The sequence below is a fragment of the Alosa pseudoharengus genome, unplaced genomic scaffold, assembly GCF_046254945.1.
Source record: "Alosa pseudoharengus isolate Yale_2024_CS ecotype anadromous, Long Island Sound unplaced genomic scaffold, YU_APseudo_1.1 YU_APseudo_1.1_scf_121, whole genome shotgun sequence".
NCBI lineage: Eukaryota > Metazoa > Chordata > Actinopteri > Clupeiformes > Clupeidae > Alosa > Alosa pseudoharengus.
This window is the reverse complement of record NW_027468589.1, coordinates 82,501-93,267: the sequence shown is the minus strand read 5'-3', so window position 1 is coordinate 93,267 and position 10,767 is coordinate 82,501. Positions and strand designations below refer to the sequence as shown.

The 10,767-nt window shown below is 40.5% G+C and overlaps 1 protein-coding gene across 1 annotated transcript in view; it reads left to right on the top strand.

Moving 5' to 3' along the window:
• Positions 1-912: 912 nt before the first annotated feature.
• The window catches only part of igsf3 (immunoglobulin superfamily, member 3), an 88,987-nt gene continuing 79,132 nt past the window's right edge, over positions 913-10,767 (top strand). The window contains exons 1-2 of the mRNA XM_076281411.1: positions 913-925; positions 3,281-3,667. Of these exons, the coding sequence (XP_076137526.1) occupies positions 913-925; positions 3,281-3,667 (400 nt within the window). The remainder of the gene's footprint in view (positions 926-3,280; positions 3,668-10,767) is intronic.

The following is a 10,767-nucleotide window of genomic DNA, read 5'->3' as shown; positions in this document are numbered from 1 at the left end:
CCTCCCCCTCCCATTATAAATGTCCTTATCTCTCCTCTGGGTGTTTTCTTTATTATAATTCTTTGGCCATCTTTCATATCCTCTGCTCTTATCACATTTCCCTCTTAATTTGTCTCATGTCTTTGTCCTCAACTCATAGTAGAGCTGCGCACCTTATTCTTCACCTGAGACTCTCTGCATCTCTCTCTCTCTCTCTCTCTCTGCGCCCATTTTTCTCTCTTCCCCTCCCCATTCCAGCTCGCTGATGATTCTCTTTATTTTCTATTTTCTCTCCCACCCTGCAGTTCTTTCTCTCTCTCTTCCTCCCTCTCATTTCTCCACTCTCTTCTCTGCTTTTTCTGATGAAATTCCATCTCTCTCTTTATCCAGTCCAGTCAGTCTGTAGCCTGACTCAATGGATTGTTGTTTCGACAACCATCCGCCTCCCCAAAGCTGTCATTTGTTAACCTGCAGATGAGCCTCGGGAAAATATCTCTTGACAAATTACTCCCGTGTAGCGTCCCCAATTAGACTCAAAGCCAGACCTCTCTGGGGAAAAACCCCTTCTTATCATGCCCATTTGAAGACACCAGTGATGGTGCAGTCAGTGGAATCCTAATGCCATTCTAGAGGAGGTGGAATCCTAATGCCATTCTAGAGGAGGTGGAATCCTAATGCCATTCCAGAGGAGGTGGAATCCTAATGCCATTCTAGAGGAGGTCCCGCTGACCGGATACAGACCGCCACTGGCCTTTTGTTTGTGGATGCGCTCGGCTCACATCCGCTGCCATTAGCCGCTCAGTGGCTTCGTGGAACATGCCCTAATTTCCTATCCCTCGTTTCACAGCGTGAGGCTCCAAACAGCAGTCCCCTCTTACCGTAAACATGGCGGATAAACCAATTTTCTAAACGAGGCCAAGCTCCACACGAGAGATGGCTTTTGGAGGTAGTGTGTGTGTTTCTGTGTGTGTGTGGGTGTGTATGTTTTCTTGGTTTGTTTCTTCTCTGGCGGTGGCACTGCTGATAGGAAGCCCGTTTCAACTTCACATAATCGTGGCCGGAGGGAACGACGGCAGCAGAAGCGGGAAATTGAACGGAAACTGACCGATGTTCCGCACAGGAGAGGTCCAGACTGAGGCCCGTGGATTCTTATTTTTTCCTCTATTTACTAAAACAAAGCAACACTGTGGGTCTGTAAGAATTCAGGTTTGGAGCCCAGCCAACAACTCAGCAATTCAACCTCCCAATCAGAGTTCCCTCTGTACTCTGTAAACTTGTTAGCCGTGTGGGGAAGAGTCAGACTGCGTTGTGTTTTTTGTTGTTTTTCATTCAGAGCACAAAATTGAGATTTAATTGGACAGTTTCCCGTACCCCTTGTGGAGAGAGAGGTATGGGGGAAGTGTGCGGACATCCAAAGCAAACGAAAAGGCCAGAAATCCCACATGTAATTATGCAGAACTATCCGGTGTATTACCAGACTCTCCACTTGTGTTGTTATCGTGTGCGGCGCACATTCACGCTCTGTTTCCATTATATTAGGGGTTGTGAAGGCTGCACATTAGATTAGGGGTTGTGAAGGCTGCACATTAGATTAGGGGTTGTGAAGGCTGCATATTAGATTAGGGGTTGTGAAGGCTGCATATTAGATTAGGGGTTGTGAAGGCTTCACATTAGATTAGGGGTTGTGAAGGCTGCATATTAGATTAGGGGTTGTGAAGGCTGCACATTACATTAGGGGTTGTGAAGGCTGCACATTAGATTAGGGGGTTGTGAAGGCTGCATATTAGATTAGGGGTTGTGAAGGCTGCATATTAGATTAGGGGTTGTGAAGGCTGCACATTACATTAGGGGTTGTGAAGGCTGCACATTAGATTAAGGGTTGTGAAGGCTGCACATTAGATTAGGGGGTTGTGAAGGCTGCATATTAGATTAGGGGTTGTGAAGGCTGCATTTATCCTGATCCGACGACACCCGGCAGTGCTGGACAAGCACTGGGTTAACTCTGTGTCAACTCACAGTCCCATCTGGTGATGAATACCATCATCCCTCTCTCCCCCTCTCCTCTCTCTCTCTCTCTCTCTCTCTTGTACTAGTCACACATTATTTTTTCATCTTTTTCTTTCTCTTACTCTCTCTCTTTCTATCTCTCTCTTTCTTTCTCTCTCTGTCATGCACTACTGAGCCACTCTTCTTCTTTTCCACATTCTTTTCTTCATCTCTCTTACACTCTCTCTCTCTCTCTCTCGTCTGCCAGTCACACACTCTCTTCTTGTCTTCCTGACGTTCTCCTCACCTCCTACGGTCTCACATGCTCCTTGTGTTCCATGTTCTCACTCCATGTTCTCATGTTCTCACTCCATGTTCTCACTCCATGTTCTCACTCCATGTGCTCACTCCATGTGCTCACTCCATGTTCTCATGTTCTCACTCCATGTTCTCACTCCATGTGCTCACTCCATGTTCTCACTCCATGTGCTCACTCCATGTTCTCACTCCATGTTCTCACTCCATGTGCTCACTCCATGTTCTCATGTTCTCACTCCATGTTCTCACTCCATGTTCTCACTCCATGTGCTCACTCCATGTGCTCACTCCATGTTCTCATGTTCTCACTCCATGTTCTCACTCCATGTGCTCACTCCATGTTCTCACTCCATGTTCTCACTCCATGTGCTCACTCCATGTGCTCACTCCATGTTCTCATGTTCTCACTCCATGTTCTCACTCCATGTGCTCACTCCATGTTCTCACTCCATGTGCTCACTCCATGTGCTCACTCCATGTTCTCATGTTCTCACTCCATGTTCTCACTCCATGTGCTCACTCCATGTGCTCACTCCATGTGCTCATTCGGATCACTCAGCTCTTTCTCTTGCCTTTGCATTCCTTCTCTCCCTCCAGCATCCTGTTACACAGTTACTCTTTCAGTCTATTGGCCTCGTATCATTTTTCATCTTTGCAACACAAACATGCACGTGCGCACAGACACACGCACACACACACACATACTCACAAGCAAACACACACACACACACATACTCACAAGCAAGCAAACACACACACACACACACACACACACACACACACTCACACACACACACACTAATTTCACAAAAGAAAAAAAGCAAAATAAATACAGCAATGTGGGTATAAACATATGAATACAAAATGAACAGTAGTAGAAATAGTAATAGTATGATGGGTAGTAGGTGTGTGTGTGTGTGTGCGTGTGCGTGTCTATTAACACACTGACTCACACACTCACTCTCTCTCTCTCTCTCCCCCTCTGTGTCCTGGTCAGACCGTGACTTCAGCATCCAGGTGACCACGGAGCGTCGGGCCTACACGGCGGGCGAGCCGCTGGAGCTCCGCTGCACCATCGAGGCGCAGAAGGTTCCGGAGCGTTTCTTCTCGGTGTCGTGGGTCTTCAGCAGCTCGCCCGTAGCTGTGGTGGGCCCTGACGCCGTGCCCAACCTGGGGGCGGGCTACCTGGAGCGCGAGGCGGCCGGAATGCTGACCGTGCGCAAGGAGAGCACCAGCGTCCACCTGCTCCGTCTGCAGCGGCTACTTCCAGACGACGCCGGCAAGTACATCTGCCGTGTGACCGAGCGCGAGAAGACACTCACCGGCGACTTCATCGACCGCAGCAAGCGCTCGCGCAACGTGCAGATCACTGTTACCCCACTCAGTGAGTAGCAACTCTGTCTGTCTCTCTGTCTATGTATGTACAGTATAGGGCTGCACGATATATCTAAAATCTATCGTTATCGCGATATCAACGCTTGCGATGGACATACCGCAAAGATTACTTAATTTTCGATACATTTTGATACATTTTCTCTGCCGTGCGCATTCCATTGCCTACAGTCTATTATGTATTCACATTCTGAATGTCAACATATTTTACCAAACCGATGCTATCATGCAGCCCTAGAAGCCCGTCCCCTACCAGTTTAGGTGTGTGGTGTTTTAGGTGTTGAGGCAAGAGCTAAGTCGTGATGGCTGTATAGTGAGTCAAGCGAGGTAGGCTACACTTAGGTGAAGAGGAATTGGTGACTAAAAGAAAAGCACGTCTATTATATGGAAATATTTCGGTTTTATAAAGGACGACGTATTACAAACACAGCGCCAAATGCGTCCTTCTCCACCGTGTTAAAATAAACAATTTCTTTCGTTGTTGTTATAGGATCAGAAGATAGCCTATCTATTTTCACTGTAAGGCTTGTATTTCATGATTTGCATTTAGCAAAAGCCCCAGACAGCAGCAGAGAGGTAATCAGGATTCGTTATTTGTATAAGTTGTTTAGCCTACTTCGTTAGCCTGGACTGTGCGATCGCAGCCACTTACTTTCACTTTCCGCTGCCCTCGTAGTCGGCATGACGGTAGCCTAATAACGTGGGATGCGCAGCGTATGAGGTTAGACTGGGCTACTTAAGATTTTAGATGAGTGACCGCCGCGATATAGCTTAAGTAGGCCTAGCTTTTTTGCTAGGCCCAGCCAAGGCTGGTAATGTGGAATATTCCGCTGGTTGGTGCACAAGTATTCAGATTGGCTGTCTATCCGCCTTTTACGAGGATTTTCTTGGAGCACATCTTCCACACAACTTCGATAGCCTAGTCAGTAGGTATCTTAGCTGTCCACTTTCATCAGGCCATATAAAGCCTAGGCTACATAATATACTGCTCAAAAAAATTAAAGGAACACTTACAGTTTTTCACAATTGTTAAAAGCCATTTTTTGAAACCTTCCACCCTTCTCTCCATTCTCAAACTACATTCACAGAATGTCTGACAGTTCTTGCAAAATAAAACCAATCGCCTTAAAAGTTTTTCTTGTGCTCAGAACTAAACAGTGTCAGAGCACCAATCCAGTGTATGATACATTTATTTCTGTAATTATACATTTACCCCCCCCCCTCCCCCCAACCCTACAGTCTATGTTAGCAGCAAGTAGAATAGAGAAAAACATTAAATATTTAAATATCACAAGTTATATCGTTATCGCAATACTCAATAATGTTATCGCATATCGCATGTTTTCCTAATATCGTGCAGCCCTAGTACAGTATCTATCTATCTATCTATCTATGTATATATATATATATAAGCTAAGTATGTACTGTAGCTACCACACACTCATTCTGTCTGTCTGTCTATCGGTCTATTGTTCAATCATTACAGTGCATGAAAATGCACTGTACTGTTCTTCCTAGGCAACTTCTTCTTCTTATTACAGTGCATGAAAATGCACTGTACTGTTCTTCCTAGGCAACTTCTTCTTATTATTATTACAGTGCATGAAAATGCACTGTACTGTTCTTCCTAGGCTTCTTCTTCTTATTATTATTATTATTCCGCTTACCACTTTTTCTAGACGCAATTTCTCTTGAACAGTTTAACTTAGAAACTTCATTCAAACTTTGTAACGTAGGTCTTCAAACAGATCGGGTTGCTATCTCTTTTCAACTTTGAAACTATTAAAGAAAAACTTTTAAAAAATCCCCATAGACTTAACATTGCCGATTATGACATCATAATACGGCCATTAAGCAATTAGAATCCTATGGCAGGTGTTCAGGCCACCTGGATCTCAACTGCCAGTCTCAGGCTTTAAGCATACAAACTGGCCCTATTAAGACTACACATCCTGTTCAACTGCTTCCTCTGCCAAAAACTGTTTCAAAATAAAAGTCCTCACTACAATATTTCACTGTTAAACAATTTAACCCTTTAAACTACTGAACTTTTTAACTGTTTAGCCATTGTAACTGTTACTTGTCATCAACTATGACTCCTACCCACTGTAGCTAGTTAGCATGGTTAGCATAGTTAGCATGCTAGCATGTTAGCATGCTAGTTAGCATTTTTAGCAAAATTACTAAAAATGATTAGCTAAGTTAGCTAAGTCACATGGTTAGCATAGTTAGCATGCTAGCATGTTAGCATGCTAGTTAGCATTTTTAGCAAAACTGCTAAAAATGATTAGCTAAGTCACATGGTTAACATAGTTAGCATGCTAGCATGTTAGCATGCTAACATGTTAGCATGCTAGTTAGCATTTTTAGCAAAACTGCTAAAAATTATTAGCTAAGTCACATGGTTAACATAGTTAGTATGCTAGCAAGTTAGCATGCTAACATGCTAGTTAGCATTTTTAGCAAAATTACTAAAAATGATTAGCTAAGTTAGCTAAGTCACATGGTTAGCATAGTTAGCATGCTAGCATGTTAGCATGCTAGTTAGCATTTTTAGCAAAACTGCTAAAAATGATTAGCTAAGTTAGCTAAGTAACATGGTTAGCGTAGTTAGCATGCTAGTTAGCATTTTTAGCAAAACTATTAAAATGATTAGCTAGGTTAGCTAAGTAACATGGTTAGCATAGTTAGCATGCTAGTTAGCATAGTTAGCATAACTGCTAAAATTATTAGCTAAGTTAACTAAGTAACATGGTTAACATAGTGCATGCTAACATTGTTAGCATAGTTAGCATGTTTAGTAAAACTGCTAGAAAATGTTAGTTAAGTTAGCTAAGTAACATGGTTAGCATGCTAGCACTGCTATAAAACATTAGCTAAGTAGCATGGTTAAAAGAATTAAAAATCTTAGCATAACTGCTAGCAAACATTAGAGCCGTTCAAACTTTCAGTTATCGTCAAATATCTACCTATGCACAGCCATCAAACTATTTGAATATCAACATTCATTAAACTGCTAGAAAATGTTAGCTAAGTAGCATGGTTAACAGGTTAGCATTGCTAGCACTGCTATAAAACATTAGCTAAGTAGCATGGTTAGCATAGTTAAAAATCTTAGCATAACTGCTAGCGAACATTAGAGCCATTCCAACTTTCAGTTATCATCAAATATCTACCTATACACAGCCATATTTGAATATCAACATTCATTCAACTTCCAGTCTGTCAACAACTTTTAAACTATTTACCTTCAACTTTTAAACGGTCTACTTTTAAACTATCATTAAACTATCTATTAAACTAGCTGTCTATCAACAACTTTTAAACTATCTACTGTCTATCAACAACTTTTAAACTATCTACATTCAACTTTTAAACAGTCTACTTTTAAACTATCAACTTTTATTAAGCTATGCAACCACCATGTCTATCCTAGCATCACCGTAGTAACCATCTCTTTATTATCTGTTTTAACTATACATGATATTTTACATCACAACTTTAGCATTTTCATGCACTGGTAATTCCTTGGAATTGCATTTCTAGTTATTATTATTATTCCGCTTACCACTTTTTCTAGACGCAATTTCTCTTGAACAGTTTAACTTAGAAACTTCATTCAAACTTTGTAACGTAGGTCTTCAAACAGATCGGATTGCTATCTCATTTCAACTTTGAAACTTTTATACTTTTTAAACTATTAAAGAAAAACTTTTAAAAAATCCCCATAGACTTAACATTGCCGATTATGACATCATAATACGGCCATTAAGCAATTAGAATCCTATGGCAGGTGTTCAGGCCACCTGGATCTCAACTGCCAGTCTCAGGCTTTAAGCATACAAACTGGCCCTATTAAGACTACACATCCTGTTCAACTGCTTCCTCTGCCAAAAACTGTTTCAAAATAAAAGTCCTCACTACAATATTTCACTGTTAAACAATTTAACCCTTTAAACTACTGAACTTTTTAACTGTTTAGCCATTGTAACTGTTACTTGTCATCAACTATGACTCCTACCCACTGTAGCTAGTTAGTATGGTTAGCATAGTTAGCATGCTAGCAAGTTAGCATGTTAGCATGCTAGTTAGCATTTTTAGCAAAATTACTAAAAATGATTAGCTAAGTTAGCTAAGTCACATGGTTAGCATAGTTAGCATGCTAGCATGTTAACATGCTAGTTAGCATTTTTAGCAAAACTGCTAAAAATGATTAGCTAAGTCACATGGTTAACATAGTTAGCATGCTAACAAGTTAGCAAGCTAACATGCTAGTTAGCATTTTTAGCAAAATTACTAAAAATGATTAGCTAAGTTAGCTATGTCACATGGTTAGCATAGTTAGCATGCTAGCATGTTAGCATGCTAGTTAGCATTTTTAGCAAAACTGCTAAAAATGATTAGCTAAGTTAGCTAAGTAACATGGTTAGCGTAGTTAGCATGCTAGTTAGCATTTTAAGCAAAACTGTTAAAATGATTAGCTAGGTTAGCTAAGTAACATGGTTAGCATAGTTAGCATGCTAGTTAGCATAGTTAGCATAACTGCTAAAATTATTAGCTAAGTTAGCTAAGTAACATGGTTAACATAGTTAGCATGCTAACATTGTTAGCATAGTTAGCATGTTTAGTAAAACTGCTAGACAATGTTAGTTAAGTTAGCTAAGTAACATGGTTAGCATGCTAGCACTGCTATAAAACATTAGTTAAGTAGCATGGTTAAAAGAATTAAAAATCTTAGCATAACTGCTAGCAAACATTAGAGCCGTTCAAACTTTCAGTTATCGTCAAATATCTACCTATGCACAGCCATTAAACTATTTGAATATCAACATTCATTAAACTGCTAGAAAACGTTAGCTAAGTAGCATGGTTAGCAGGTTAGCATTGCTAGCACTGCTATAAAACATTAGCTAAGTAGCATGGTCAGCATAGTTAAAAATCTTAGCATAACTGCTAGTGAACATTAGAGCCATTCCAACTTTCAGTTATCGTCAAATATCTACCTATGCACAGCCATTAAACTATTTGAATATCAACATTCATTCAACTTCCAGTCTGTCAACAACTTTTAAACTATTTACCTTCAACTTTTAAACGGTCTACTTTTAAACTATCATTAAACTATCTATTAAACTAGCTGTCTATCAACAACTTTTAAACTATCTACTGTCTATCAACAACTTTTAAACTATCTACATTCAACTTTTAAACAGTCTACTTTTAAACTATCAACTTTTATTAAGCTATGCAACCACCATGTCTATCCTAGCATCACCGTAGTAACCATCTCTTTATTATCTGTTTTAACTATACATGATATTTTACATCACAACTTTAGCATTTTCATGCACTGGTAATTCCTTGGAATTGCATTTCTAGTTTAATCTATCAGTCTGTATATCTATTGTTTACTCTATCATCCTAGGGATTGATCAATCAGTCAATTCATCAATCAGTCTTGCTGTCTTGTGTATCTTTTCTGACCACATATGTCTCTAAATCTGTAAACCCTTTTCATCTTTTTGTGTCTGCATGTCTGTCCCTCCACTCCTCTGGCCAGTTTTTCTCCTGTCACTCTTCTTTTCATCATTTGTTCATATGACCCAAAGCTTCAATGGTGTAACGCCTGTGGAAGAATCCAGACAGTCCCAAATGCCCCAAGTCTCATCTCTGTGCAACCCGTCTTGCCCTTCTTAAGCCTCTACCGCCATACCCCTCCTAGGGAGGGAGAGAGAGAGGACAAAATCAATTTGTCAATTTGGACAAAACAAAGATTGTAATATTCCAAAAGAAAGCAAGATCTCAGGCAGGCAGACACCTTTTCACTCTAGGAAACACCGCTCTAGAGCATTCTTTATCTTATGATTATCTAGGCCTGAAACTCAGTGCCTCAGGAAGCTTTGACCTTGCAGTGAATGCGCTAAAAGATAAAGCTCGTAGAGCTCTCTATGCCATCAAAAGAAATTTAAATAAAATACAAATCCCAATTAAAATCTGGTGCAAAATATTCGACAGTGTAATAATGCCAATTGCATTATATGGATGCGAGGTATGGGGTCCACTCAGCAAGCTAGACTACACTAGATGGGACAAACATCCCACTGAATCCCTACATGCAGAATTTATTAGAAACATTCTTAGAGTCCAAAGGAAAACACCAACAAATGCATGCAGGGCAGAATTAGGCAGATTCCCATTGGCATTAAATATACAAAAAAGATCTTTATAATTCTGGATCCACCTAAATTCTAGTGACGAGAACACCATACAGTTTCAAGCATACAAAACCCAAGAGGTCAGCCCTAAAACCAGTCCCCTTTGCCAGTTGGTTCTGAACTAATACTCTAACCCATCGATCTCAGACCAGCACTGCTTTTCAAAATCAGATCAAAGTAAAACAAATTATGAATCAAAGTAAGAATAAGTATCTGGAACATTGGGATGATCAAACAAAATCATAATCCAAATTAGAATGTTACTTGTCACTAAAACGAGATTATGAATTGGCAGAGTACCTCTCCACCGTCAGAGATACAAAGCAGAGACAGATTCTTACCAAGTACAGGCTAAGTGACCACAGCCTTGCCATAGAGAAAGGCCGGTACAAAAAACCATGGCTTCCCAAAGAGCAGCGGCTCTGTGGTCACTGTACGACTGGTGAGGTTGAAACAGAGATGCACTTTCTCCTATACTGTCCAAAGATTGAACAGATTAGAAAAATATATTTTTTACAATTCTCAAATAAAATTCCAAATTTTAGCTCCCTTAAAGACTGTGATAAATTGGCCCACCTGCTAGGAGAAGGACTGACTGCTCCGCTGGCTAGTCCAATGTATTATAATGTGTATGCTGCCCGTGTGTGTGTGTGTGTGTGTGTGTGTGATCGCATGTGTGTGTGTGTGTGTGTGTGTGTGTGTGTGGAAAAAGAAAGTGAAAGTGAGGGTATACACACAATTTTTCATGTTACTGTTTCCCTTAATGCTGTCAATGTTCTAATTGTTCTGCTGTTTTAATTGTGCTTTGGCAACACTGTACTTACTTACTTACAGTCATGCTAATAAAGCAACCTTGAATTGAATTGAATTGAGAGAG